This window comes from Rhinichthys klamathensis, unplaced genomic scaffold (assembly GCF_029890125.1).
Source record: "Rhinichthys klamathensis goyatoka isolate OS25496 unplaced genomic scaffold, OSU_Roscu_1.1 h1tg000121l_1, whole genome shotgun sequence".
Lineage (NCBI taxonomy): Eukaryota > Metazoa > Chordata > Actinopteri > Cypriniformes > Leuciscidae > Rhinichthys > Rhinichthys klamathensis.
In genome coordinates, this window is record NW_026606658.1 from 3,711,859 (window position 1) to 3,725,523 (window position 13,665).

At 36.2% G+C, this 13,665-nt stretch overlaps 1 protein-coding gene across 13 annotated transcripts in view; it reads left to right on the plus strand.

Moving 5' to 3' along the window:
* The window catches only part of svila (supervillin a), a 72,253-nt gene extending 58,991 nt beyond the window's left edge, over positions 1-13,262 (plus strand). For 10 of the 13 annotated variants that reach the window (XM_056255564.1, XM_056255567.1, XM_056255566.1 and 7 more), the window contains 16 exons: positions 280-427; positions 567-712; positions 1,082-1,257; positions 1,609-1,756; positions 1,889-2,082; positions 2,160-2,242; positions 2,826-2,974; positions 4,290-4,395; positions 4,769-4,976; positions 5,058-5,191; positions 7,643-7,798; positions 8,035-8,178; positions 9,120-9,241; positions 10,045-10,200; positions 10,607-10,627; positions 13,159-13,262. In XM_056255564.1, the coding sequence (XP_056111539.1) occupies positions 280-427; positions 567-712; positions 1,082-1,257; positions 1,609-1,756; positions 1,889-2,082; positions 2,160-2,242; positions 2,826-2,974; positions 4,290-4,395; positions 4,769-4,976; positions 5,058-5,191; positions 7,643-7,798; positions 8,035-8,178; positions 9,120-9,241; positions 10,045-10,200; positions 10,607-10,627; positions 13,159-13,245 (2,178 nt within the window). In that variant the 3' untranslated portion in view covers positions 13,246-13,262. Of the gene's footprint in view, positions 1-279; positions 428-566; positions 713-1,081; positions 1,258-1,608; positions 1,757-1,888; positions 2,083-2,159; positions 2,243-2,825; positions 2,975-4,289; positions 4,396-4,768; positions 4,977-5,057; positions 5,192-7,642; positions 7,799-8,034; positions 8,179-9,119; positions 9,242-10,044; positions 10,201-10,564; positions 10,628-13,158 lie in introns of all 13 variants that reach the window. The other 3 variants (XM_056255565.1, XM_056255576.1, XR_008807486.1) reach the window with 2 other exon arrangements.
* Positions 13,263-13,665: the final 403 nt, after the last annotated feature.

The following is a 13,665-nucleotide window of genomic DNA, read 5'->3' on the forward strand; positions in this document are numbered from 1 at the left end:
AGGAAGCAGGAGGTGAATTGTAAAAGCTCCTGTGTCTCTCTCACACACACAACTTTCTTTGTTCAATCCAGACTGCAGGTCATTGAACTCTGAGTTTGACCTACATCTTACCTTACTATGTGATGCTCATTGTCTTAAACGTATATATATAATTTTTTTTTATGGATTAATGCAAATGTGAGGATTTTTGTGATCAGTGTGAGAATATTATGTATTATATTATATTATGCTTTGTGGTGCAAATGCAAATTAAATGTGCTTGTATCTTCAATCATGCAGGCTGCAGAGTTGTCCACGTTCATTCAGACCAAGCATGACCTGGGATGCAGAGCGTCATATGTGCAGACCATCGAGGAAGGTGCCAACACTCACACTCCGGCTGCCAAAGAGTTCTGGAAGATTCTCGGTGGCCAAGCCAGTTATCAAGGTGAGATATTATGTAGTTCCTCATCTGATGAAAATTCCGCAGCATTTGACTGAACAATTTTATTTGTTTACACAAGCATAATACTAAGGAATACTGCAGTTTAATGACCTTTACTTACATGGTCCTCTGTACCCTACAGCCGCTGGCACTCCAGAAGAAGATGAGTTCTATGAGACTGCCGTCGTAGAAACCAACTGCATCTATAGGCTTATGGAGGATAAACTTATTCCTGAAGATGACTACTGGGGTCGAGTTCCTCGCTGCACCATGCTTAATTCTAAAGAAGTACTTGAAAATCATACATGCATACATACATAATTATTGACTAATTTAATCTTATTTACACTTTAATCAAAATACAGTCTACATACAATTTTGCATGATTGAAGTAACAAGAAAGATAGATAACTTGCTTTAGAATGTAATTTTTGGTATGATTTAAAATATATATATAACCAGATATATATATATATATATATATATATATATATATATATATCAGACTACTCGGGCCAATATCTGAAAATTGCATATCAATATGGTCGGCAATATATTGTGCATCTCTGCTGAATGCTATAGTATATAATTCAAACTAAAGTAATAGAAAGGCTTATTCATTTGTAAACCAACATTTTATTCTTGTTTGACATCTAGGTGCTGGTGTTGGATTTTGGTAGTGAGGTCTACGTATGGCATGGTAAGGAGGTGACGCTGGCTCAGAGAAAAGTGGCTTTTCAGCTGGCAAAGCACCTGTGGAATGGCACCTTTGACTACACCAACTGTGATATTAATCCTCTTGACCCTGGAGAGTGCAACAAACTTATACCCAGGTACAAATCAGAGCTGAGTATGTGCTGAGGCTCTGCTGATGCGTGTTGTTCTATCATAGATCATGTTTTGGCACTTGTGACCTTTAAAAGCTCGTTCAAAGAGGCCTCTCAGGTCAGAAGTGTATCGTTGCTTAACTTACTACACCTGTCAAAACAATAGCTTAGTATCTCAGTGTTCGTATAAGCAGACTTGGGTTACCAGCAGGCCTGATGCGTCACTCCTAAAATAAATGAGTGCTGTGTTCATGTCTCATGGGTTTGTTCTGTTCTCACAAAGTTATATCCTTGCTTTTTATGAAATCTATATGAAATTAAAATAATTATTGTCTTTGCTGAACCTGTTATTAATAGGAAAGGCCAGGGACGACCAGACTGGGCTGTGTTTGGCAGGTTAACTCAGCACAATGAGACTACTCTTTTTAAAGAGAAGTTTTTGGACTGGAGTGACACCAAGAAATCCTCTAAGAAGAATGGTGACTCGACTTTAGTTGAAAACAAGGTACATTTTTCACAGAATAAGTTGTATCTGTACCTCTTTTCTGAAAAGCAAGTATTAATACATTAGATACTCCTGATTATATTTAAAAATATAGTTAATCTTGAAATGCAATTGGTTTGTTAATTTCTTTAGGAGCTTCGGAGCGGAGAATGTCGGCCCTATGATGCGTCACTGATGTTGTCAACAGTATGGACGCCAGTCAAGACCGTTCTGGATGGAGTCGATGTGGGACGAGGTTATGGACTGGTGGAAGGTGATGAGCGGCGTAATTTTGAGATCAGCACATTATCTGTTGATGTCTGGCACATTCTAGAGTTTGACTACAGGTAGGATGAATTATTTTTATGGTAAAACTATTAAATGAATGGATTTTTATGTACAAACATTCTCTTGCTTGTTTTAGTCGATTACCTAAACTGAGCATTGGCCAGTTCCATGAGGGGGACACGTACGTGGTCAAATGGAAGTACATGATCAGCACAGCAGGTGAGTTGTATGTTGAAGGTGTGCGTAGCAGTGTTGTTTTTGTTAACTAAAACTATTCAAAATAGTTTTATCAAGAAGAGAGAGAGAGAGATTTTAGATTAAAAAATAAATAAACTTGCTTTGGCAACTAAATGAAATTACTTAAATCGCTAAAACTGAAATAAAAATAAATTAAATTGAGAATTATAAAAAGCTAATAAAAATGACAAAAGCACAACAAAATTACTCAAACTTAAGCTAAAATTAGAATGTACAAATAAACGTTGATTAGAAATGTTAATAAATACTAGTAGTTTATAAATAATACTAAAAATAACTCTGATGCACAGGAGAGAGGACTGTCTGTCACTTCAATCCCCTGGACACTTTATTTCCACCATTTTAATATTTTATGCTCATTATAAAGTAAACTGCTTTTCCAAGGTCTGATTCCACACTGTCTCCCCACCATACAATTATCTATAAACAGCCATAAACCAGCAACTCTCACATGATCACTGTGTAAAACCATAAGATACAGTGTGTCTGAACATGTTGTTTCTGGGCTGTTAGTTTGCCTAATTCTCTGCTTTTTTTTGTGCAGTTGGCAAGAGGCTGCATTCAGAACGGATCATCGGTCCAGGGAAGGAGAAATGTTGTTATTTCTTCTGGCAGGGTCGTAACTCCACGGTGAATGAAAAGGGAACCTCAGCACTGATGACTGTAGAGCTGGATGAGGAGAGAGGTGCTCAGGTACTTGCTATGGATTATTTAATACTTATTATTTTATTAAAAACAAAAAGGATGTTATTAAGCATTTCCTGCACTACCATTTAAAGGTTTTAAGTCTGTAAGATTTTTTATGTTATTTTTTTTTATATATATATATAGTTTAATAAAAATAGTTTTTCTATTTTAATATATTTTAAAATATTATGTATTCCTGCGATGGCAAAGCTGAATTACTCCAGTCTTCAGTGTCACATGATCCTTCAGAAATCATCCTAATATGCTGATTTGCTGCTCAAGAAACATTTCTTATTATTATCAGTGTTGAAAACAGTTGTGCTGCTTAATATTGTTGTGGACACTGGGATACTTTATTCTTTGAATTGAAAGCTCAAAAAATAGCATTTATTTGAAATGGATAATATATACATTTATAATGTTATAACGAAATATATACATTTATAATGTTTCGTTATAACATTATAAACATTATAAATGTTTTTTAAAATGTAACATATGTAACATCATGTTGTTACTGTTTTACACACTTTACTTTAGTTAGTGTGTAATGTTGCTGTTTGAGCTTAAACAACATCTGTAAAGTTACAACGCTCAAAGTTCAAAGCAAAGGGAGATATTTTCTTTTACAGAAATTGCTTTTTAAGGACTACAACAAACGGCTGGTTTGTTGTCATTCCTACCGGGTTAGTGACATCACTAACCCTAAAATTTACATAAACCCGCGCCCGGGAACACGATTTATAGATTATCATGACAGAATATGCTTATCAATGACTAGATGATAACTACACATTAGCTACATCAATTCATCAACTAACCATTCAGAAATGTCCTGTTGCTTCTACATGTTGTCACTTTTTCTTGAGTCTCTCCATCATTGTCTGACTCCGGTTTGAATATAAAAAACTATTTATGGACGTTTTTGAAATTTTCAGTGCATGTGTGTGTGAGGTAAAAGGGCACAAGCTGTTGTAGCTCCACCCTCAGTGCAGAGCAGCAGCTCATTTGCATTTAAAGGGACAGACACAAAAACGGTGTGTTTTTGCTCACCCTCAAAAAGTGACAATTTTAACATGCTATATAAAATTATATGTGGGGTATTTTGCTAAAACTTTGCATACACACTCTGGGGACATCAGAGACTTATTTGACATCTTATGAAAAGGGCATTATACCACCCCTTTAAAAAACATCTTAATGACCTTAAACCTTTTGAACGGTAGTGTCCTTTTTATCAGTTCAGCTGTAATGTAAAAATCTAAAATATTAGCATAAAAACAATAAATGGTCTGTTTAACATGATTTGTGTGTTTTGCAGGTCCAGGTACAGCAGGGAAAGGAGCCTCCTTGTTTCCTGCAGTGCTTCAATGGAGGAATGATTGTTCATGCTGGAAAGAGAGAAGAGGAGGAAGAAAATACACAAAGTAATCTCTTTTGCTAACTTTGCCACATTTTTAGTTTACATTTATTTTTCCATAACCCTTTTAGTTTAGTTAAATCAAAAGACAAATACATAAAGTCATATTTTGAACATATGGACTGAGAGACTGCTCACTACCCAGCCAATGGGTGGAGCAGTGGCGGTTCTAGCTTGTATGGCATCCAGTTCCCCTTCTCTAGACCTAATCGGTGGAGCTAGAAAGTCCAACCTAACCATAACCTTATCCCTAAACCTAATTAAGTTAAGCCCCACCCCTTAGATCCACAGAGGTGGAGCTGGATTAGGTCCAGCTCCACCCATTTGGCTCTGCAGTGAGGACCACTTGTATGGATTGACCCGATTTCCTTCATGTGCAGATGACTGGCGCTTATTCTGTGTGAGAGGAGAGAAACCCATAGAGGGCCATCTGCTGGAGGTGGTGTGCCACTGTAGCAGCCTACGGTCTCGCACCTCTTTGATCCTCCTGAACATCCCTAAAGCCAGCATGTACCTGTGGCACGGCTGCAAGGCTCAGATGCACACACGTGATGTGGGCTGTGCCGCTGCAAACAAAATAAAAGAGCAGTGAGTCAACTCATACTAACAAACCAACGGCACTTGATATCAAATGTGGCTGACCCCTAACATAGACGTTCTGGTTTTCAGGTGTCCTCTGGAGGCGGGGCTTCACAGCAGCAGTAAAGTGTCCATCCAGGAGTGTGATGAGGGAGCTGAACCACAAGGCTTCTGGGAGGCCTTGGGAAGGAGAGATCGAAAGGCATATGACTGCATGCTGCAGGGTGAGTTAAAGGGTTAGATCATCCAAAAATGAAATTTCTGTAATTAATTACTCACCCTCATGACGTTCCAAACCCATAAGACCTTTGTTAATCTTCGGAACACAAATTAAGATATTTTTGATGAAATCCGAGAGGTTTCTGAACCAGCCATAGACTGCAATGTCATTGCAACTTTCAATGCACAGAAAGGTAGTAAAGACATTGTTAAAATAATCCATGTGACTACAGTGGTTCAACCTTGATGTTATGAAGCAACGAGAATACTTTTTGTGCGCAAAAACGAACAAAAATAACGACTTTATTCAGCCATTTTCTTCTCTTCTGTGTCAGTCTCCTAAGCTGATCACGTAGTAAACCGTGCAACGCAAATAAAGTTATTGACTACGTTTACATGTGCACCAATAATGCGTTTATTTCTACTAATCAGAGTAGGGTATTAATCGCAGTAAGATATTTACATGACACAAGCAGAACTCTTCACTCCAGTTTACATGCAATTTTAATTGTTCTTATTATTGGCTAATAAGTTAAGTATGGTTATACCACTCTCAGATAGGCAATTAAGGTGTTTATTGCAATTTAAAATTGGCATACGCCACAGTTTAATGCGATTGTTTCCTATTATGAGCTTAATCGCATTAGTTTGATCGAAGTATTGCATTTGCATGAGGTAAAGTTTAATCGCAATATTGCCAAAATCCCATTATAATCGCATAATGAGGGTGCATGTACTGTGGGCTGACGAGTGTCTCCTAAAAGAAAGGATAGATTCTGAACTGCCAAAACGAGTAACCAGCAATTCCATCTCACTTCCTGTATACCTACATAACAATGTAACACATTTGCATAATACCAGCCTATGGTCTTCATGGCTTCGTTTCCGACACTGGCTGTAAGTGGTAGACCAATCACAACAGACTGGGCCATCTGACCAATCAGAGCAGATGAAGCTCTCGGAAAGGAGGGGTTTAGAGAGACTGAATCTTAGAACTAACAGTTTTCAGACTCTCTGAGAAATTAGATGATTTGCAATGTATATTATGAGGAAATTAAAGGATTTTTTTTATACCTTGGATGCATGTAATCCTATTGTAGAAATAGCATAATAGAGGCACTTGAAATTCAATTTGATCAAATTCAAGGTCATAAAAAGTCTTGTATTGTATTAAATGGTACAACAGATGTCTTAAATATTATTTTCAGAGGTCTTAAATTTGTAGCCTGAAAACAGGAATCGCGATAAGGCTTTGATTTATTTAAATAAATGTGAGCGCCGCTACTTTACTTTATTTACTTACTTTATTTTATTTATAAAATAAAATAAACTACTGCTAGTTTCAAAGTAAAAGCGTGGCTCACGGTTTCAGAGGAGTTCGCAACCATTGCATACTGCACATTTATGTCAAGCGATTGCTTATGATTTATTGTTGATGATTTATGATCATGTTTATTTTGGTGTTTATATTGTAATATGTTTCAGATGGTTGTAGGGCTGGACAATAATTCAATATCAATATATATCGCGATATTTTATTTTTTTCAATAACGGTGATATGATTTTTAAACATTTTCAATATTTCAATATACATAACAGGCAAGGGCTATGTTTACATGCAACCAGATAATCCATTAGTAATCGGATTGACGGCTCGATTGGACTGAAAAGCCTTCATTTAAACACCTTAATCGATCCAATTGAGCTCGATCCGAATACATTTTTGATCCAATTGAGAGCAGTGGTTTATTCCTTTTCTAATACGATCGAGAGGCACGCTGCTTCTTTATTTAAATCTACCCTACTTTGTCAGTAATTTGTTAGTGAGAAACATATTAGACTACCTTTATAAAAAATATTGCTTAAGTTAACAGACCTGTGTGTGTGTGTTTTATATCACTAGTGCAGTGTCTGTTCTTGGAGCATATAAGCTCTGCTCGCGTGAGCCGCGCCGCTTCCCGCTCGCGCTGTTCTGTAGTTTATTAAAAGTTTATTAATTCTGAACGTGTCGCGTCTCGCCTGTCTATCTTTATTGCACCAAATACGACACTGCACTCCCTTGTGAAGTCGTTTGGATGAACGGTTCTCGAAATAATCAAAATGCAAACGGACAGACAGACATATAGAGATTCCGAAGCTTCGAATATTCGATGTTCATTACTACCGAAGCTTCAAAGCTCAAAAAATGGTATTCAGACCAGCCCTAACTTAAATACATATATACTATATGTCCTGAGTATTTTAAACTTGCATTTACCATGTTTTGCAATTTAATGTGTGCCTATTTATGTTAAAGAATCTGATGTATATGATTTATTTTGAGAGTTAGGGTGTGTTTGTTTTGACATACAATATTTTATTTGTGCAGGTCTTAAAAAATAACTTTAAAGGTCTTACTTTTTTTTTAAAAAACTCTGCAGATACCCTGGATTTATGTGTTTTGTATTGTTTCTCAGATCCGGGAAAGTTCAACTTCACTCCTCGGCTGTTCCAGTTAAGCAGTGCTTCAGGAGAGTTTGTGGCAGTGGAATTTGTATATCCATCCAGAGAACCAAATTTGGTCAACTCGATGCCTTTCCTTCAAGAGGATTTGTATACAGTTTCTCAGCCAGGTTTTTGACAAATTCATGTTCGCTAAACACTGTTAATAGTTCTGTTTGGTGTGTAACTTGCTTGTTAACTGTTAGCTATTCTGGATGGGTGTCAGTTGCATTTTATTTAGGCTTTCCTACACTCGTTACATGCATAATGTATTAAGGAAATTTGATTCTTCACACTCATTGAAAAATCATGAGGTATGGTTGTGGCAGTATCATGATGTTGCTTCTTCTGTTTGATTGTCTTTTAGCCCTGTTTTTGGTGGATAATCACCATGAAGTTTACCTGTGGCAGGGCTGGTGGCCTCAGGACAGTGAGAGCACGGGCTCAGCGCGCATACGATGGGACTCCGACAGGAAGTGTGCCATGGAAACTGTACTCCAATATAGCAAAGGTGGCTTAAAAAAATACATGCTTGTCTTTAATGATCTTTTTAGGAAAGAAACGAGTGATATTGTGTAATGCTATACTTGTCTAAACATTTAGTCAGCTTAAACCCTGTCCCATTCTTACAACTGACTGCAAGCTCTTGTCATATCTGCCTCCATTCAATCAACAAGCAATGGAGAGAACCAAGTTCCCATCCTAGATGTTTTTGTCTTCAGTAATCTATTTCACTCAGGTTTTTTCAGATGATACTGCCATTCTTGGTCTTCTGCATAAGGATAAGGACATTCAACATTATACTGCTGAGATTGACAACGATATGATTAACAATGAGCCTATTAGACAGGTTGCTTCGTACAAATACTTATTGATAATAAATGTAAAAAGTACATTTTTGAAGTTGCTCAGAGGGTCATGTTGCTGCATTATCATGCCTGTAATGAATCCATCTTACTGTATGGTATAGCGGCCTGGTTTGGTAATCTACTCTTAGATCTCAGTTGAACCGTTTGGTGCATACGGCAATGAAGTTGGTTGGTCTGGGGGTTTATCCCGCATGTTGAGTCTATATTCAACTAAATTGTTTTCAAACAGGCAAGGAAAATGACTGGACCCTTCTCATGTGCTTTATCCAGAATTCGAACCACTTCCATCTGGTTGAAGTTTTCGTACCCCAAAGTTTAGATACCTCTATAAAAAGTTTAACACTAACAGTCTTGTAGCCAAAGGACACGACTGTGTGATAGTTAATGATGTGGGTATCTTGTTATGCAGCTTCATCTGTATTGCCCAAAACAAATTTCCCTTGAAAGGGACAAATAAAGTAAAGTATAGATGTAAGTCTGAATAAGAAAGAGATTGTCTGCTGCTACTACTGTTACATCATGATTTTAAACTCTCTAGTTTCCTGTCGCAATAACAAGATTGGTTTTACTTTTGTATTTTTAGAAAAAAATGAGAAAAAAACTCCCAAAGCATACCTGATCCACGCAGGGCTTGAGCCCCTTACCTTCACTAACATGTTTCCCAGCTGGGAACACAGAGAGGACATCGCTGAGATCACAGAGAAGGTGAGAGAGAAAGTTAAATGCACATACCAAGTTTTTTTTTTTTTTTTTTTGGAGTTATAATAATATGGTTCAATGAACACAATATCTGCAAGCACTTTATTACACTGTTAGTAGTACTCACCTACAGGTGAGTACCACTGTCGTCATTCTGTCATCATTTACCCACCCTCATGTCTTTACAAACCCATTGAACTTAGAACTTTTGTTCTTTAATTTAGGCTTTTATTCACATGTAAACATTGATCAGTGAACATAAACAGAAGCTCAACTAAACCTGCTTGACACGTGAGAACAAACCTCATTGGTTCTTGCGGAAGCTCACACGTGCTGCGTTACACAAGAATAAACCTCATTGGCTCACACATCAAGCGAAAATGTTTGTGCTTCCATTTACCGTATCTGATGTGTGAGTTGATGAAAGTTTTTGTGTGATTAAAGGCCTAAATTAAATCTGTTAATCATAAAGCGATCATGTCTCTTCAGAAAATTGAACTTCTGACTAAACCGCTCAATTCATATGGATTACTTTTACAATCTCTTTATGAACTTTTTGAAGCGAAAAAGTGGTAGTTGCATAGACTGTCAATGGAGGGACAGAAATCTCTCAGATTTCATTACAAATATCTTAATTTGTGTCCTGAAGATGAACTAAAGTCTTACGGATTTAGAACGACATGAGGGTGAGTAAATGATGACAGAATTTTCTATTTTTATGTGAATTAACCCTTTAAGATACTTTAGCTGCTGGTGTCATGGGGGACATCAATAAACATCATCTTTATTTTGTGTTCTGTGATTTATAGGAGGCTGAAGTATGTAATCAGATCATTCTTGTTGAAGACGTCTTGACTAGACTCTGCAAGACCATTTACCCGTTGGCGGATATACAAGCCCGTCCCCTACCAGAAGGTGTTGACCCTCTACGTCTTGAGATCTACCTATCAGATGAGGACTTTGAGGTGAGAAAAATCACATTAACACTGAGGTTTCACTCAGTTGATTATTACGGTAGTGTTTAAGGTTCATTTGTTATTTTCTAAGTTGTGTAAATAAGCCTAACTTTATCGTTCTGGGCGCATTAAAGAATTGTACGATTTTCAGACATTGGACACTGATATTACTGAACTGTATCTGTTCTGTAAAATCTGTCTGCCTGTGTTTGCTCATATGTTCTATCTTCTCAGTTCTATCTAGTTTTATTTCTCCATTTTTCCCTTCATCGATTTCATATTTCTCTTTCTGCTCCCTCTGTCGTCTTTAAGCTGCCTCTCTTAACCTGTCTCTCCCTGCATCTTTCTGCTTTTCCCTTTTATGCTGGTGTAGTCTTGCATCTGACTGAGGTAAATTTTTCCCTTCACATGGCAGGGTGTAGGGGCTTCTGGGAAGGTGAGTTTTGTTTTATGAGGAACACTGTTTTTTTTTCCCCACTAATGCTGCATCCTCACTGTGTGAACTGCATCACCATGTGCTTGTGTATCACATCCTTATTTAGCTGTGTTGGTCACCGTTCACCACTGATAGTTCACACACTGATAGGTCTCACTTTAAGATTTATAGTGTAACGTAAATATTTTATGCGGGATAATGTACACTATGGTTCAAGTGTTTTTTTTTAAATAAATGAATACTTTTATTTAGAAAGGATGCATTAAATTGATTAAAAGTGACAGAAATATTTTGTAACATTTATAAATGTATTAACTATTTCAAATCTTTTTTTTTTTTTTTACTTTCAATTCAACAAACAATTCTGAAAAGATTTTTCACTGTTTCCACAAAAATATTCAGTAGCACAACTGTTTTCAACTGTGATAAGAAATGTTTCTTGAGCACCAAATCATCGTATTAGAATAATTCCTGAAGGATCATGTGACATTGAAGACTGGAGTAATGATGGTGAAAATTCAGCTTTGCCATCACAGGAATAAATTATATTTTATTAAAATATACTATTACAAATGTTTTAAAAAATAAATATATATATTTATATATATATATATATACATGGTGCATGCAGAATTATTAGGCACGTTGATTTTCTGATCATATTTTTTTTCCAGGCACATTTTGCCAATTCCAAACCACATTACTCTTAATAACTACTATTAATTTTGTATTTAATCACTTATAAGTGATATATAATTGTTCATGAAGGCTGGAAATGAAAAAACGCCTTATATTCAGGTGTGCTGAATTATTAGGCATGTTTTCTTTTACAGATAAAATAAGCCAAAAAAGAGATTTAACTCTCAAGAGTCACTTTCAATCTGTCTGTTTATAAAGCCTATAAAAAACAGTCTTCATGTATATATACTTCAGCTTGTGATTCTTATTAAGAGGGGGTCGTTTTTTAGGATTCTTTACCTAACTAACCTAAGTCTCTGAGATCCTGATACCTTGCACTTCTGGAGACTGCAGGTAGGTTGCAGTTCTTGAAAATGGTGGCGCTGGAGACTAAAGGGTTCCTGATGGTTTCATCTTAATTCTTTTGCAGTTAACATGCATCTTTTCTTCTCCACCTGTATTTGTCTGAACCTGCTGACCCAATGAGCATTTCACTGTCCAATGGTAATGCCTTAACTACAATTTGTAGTATTGCATTAGTATTGCATCCTTCTCATGGGCATTTAATAATTTTTGACTTTTCAGTCTGAGTTAAATCTCTTTTTTGGCTTATTTTATCTGTAAAAGAAAACGTGCCTAATAATTCAGCACACCTGAATATAAGGCGTTTTTCATTTCCAGCCTTCATGAACACGTATATCACTTATAAATGATTAAATACAAAATTAATAGTAGTTATTAAGATTAATGTGGCTTGGAATTGGTAAAATGTGCCTGTAAAAAAAATATAATCAGAAAATCAACGTGCCTAAAAATTCTGCACGCACTGTATATGTAACAAGGTCAGATGTTGTGGGAAGGAGGAGGCGGGAACCGGCGAACACTCAACACATTTTAATAACAAAATAAAACAAATACAAAATGAAAGTAAAGATGGTAGCCCCTCATGGATGACTGCCGCCACACATAATAAATCAAAACATCAAATAACATATACTTTTACTTTTACTACCCAAACTTTTGTTTAAGTGCTGTCAAATCGATTAATTGCATCTGACATAAAGGTGTGTTTATATTTTAATATATATATATATATATATATGTATGTGTGTGTATACGTGTGTAAAGTGTATATATACACATACAAATACACACACATATTACATAAACCCATACTTTTGTCAATGCAATTAATCATGATTAATCGATTTGACAGCACATTTGAGAGAGAAAAATCTTTTATATGATTTTTTTTTCTCAAATAAATGCAGCCTTTGTGCTTGGTGAGCATAACAGACTTCTTTCAAAAACATTACAAAAATCTTACTGACACCAGACTGTATATGTTCTCCAGTTTTAACATGCACTGATAGTAAAATTAGTAAGCCCGTAATTATTTTTATGTTATGGCCAATTACCAGTAAATGGCTAATCTATACTATTTTGTCTAAATAAAATAAACTAATAAAATATTTTAAATCCTGCATGTGAATGTAGGTATCACAACATTATAATGTACTGTGTAAAAATTGGAAATTCCTTTTGAAACGAGTATGAACAATTAAATATCCAACATTGACGGATACCTTATTTTAATATCAGCTTATAGCAAATATGGTGTTAATAAATTGTGCATTCCTACTTTAAATGCTTTGTACTCTAATGGATGTTTCCATTTTTGGATTGGTGAATGGCAGTAACCAATATCCTACAGCTGTTGTGTTTGTGTGTGATTATTTATCCATTTTTCAGCATTTCAGAGTCCTGAGTGTGATTTAACACTTGTATGTCATCTGTGTGTTTTTATTAAATCCTTCTCCCTAAATGTATATATGTGTATATGTTCTCTACAGAAAGCATTGGAGATGACAAGAAGTGAATATGAGGCACTGCCAGGATGGAAGCAAGTGAATGTGAAGAAAGCCAAAGGATTGTTTTAGAGGAAATCTGACTGCAAGTGAAGACCTTCTCATTCCTTTTGATCAAGACGGGACAAGCGCAAGTGAATATCTTCCTGTGTCAAACCACACAGGGAAGTGAAATGGAGCTGAAGGAAGAAGAAAAGACTGAGATTGGCAAGGGTTTACCAGCCTCTTGTAGCACATTTCTTTCCCATTTTCTCCATTTTTGTTTTTATCTGTGAATTTTTTGTTTTGAGTGCTTCCAGCTTGTTTTCCTCCCGTTTTTATTTTTCTGCATTGCTCTGTCCACATGGTCGTTCACCGTCCAACACGCACAAGGCAGCCCTCGGCTTAACACAAAACCCCAATAAATTCAAAAAAAGCCTTTTAGTTATTATCTGAATGTAAGAAAGCTCAAAAGAGCACTTTATGCAAGTACGTTCATATCTGCTCTCATAA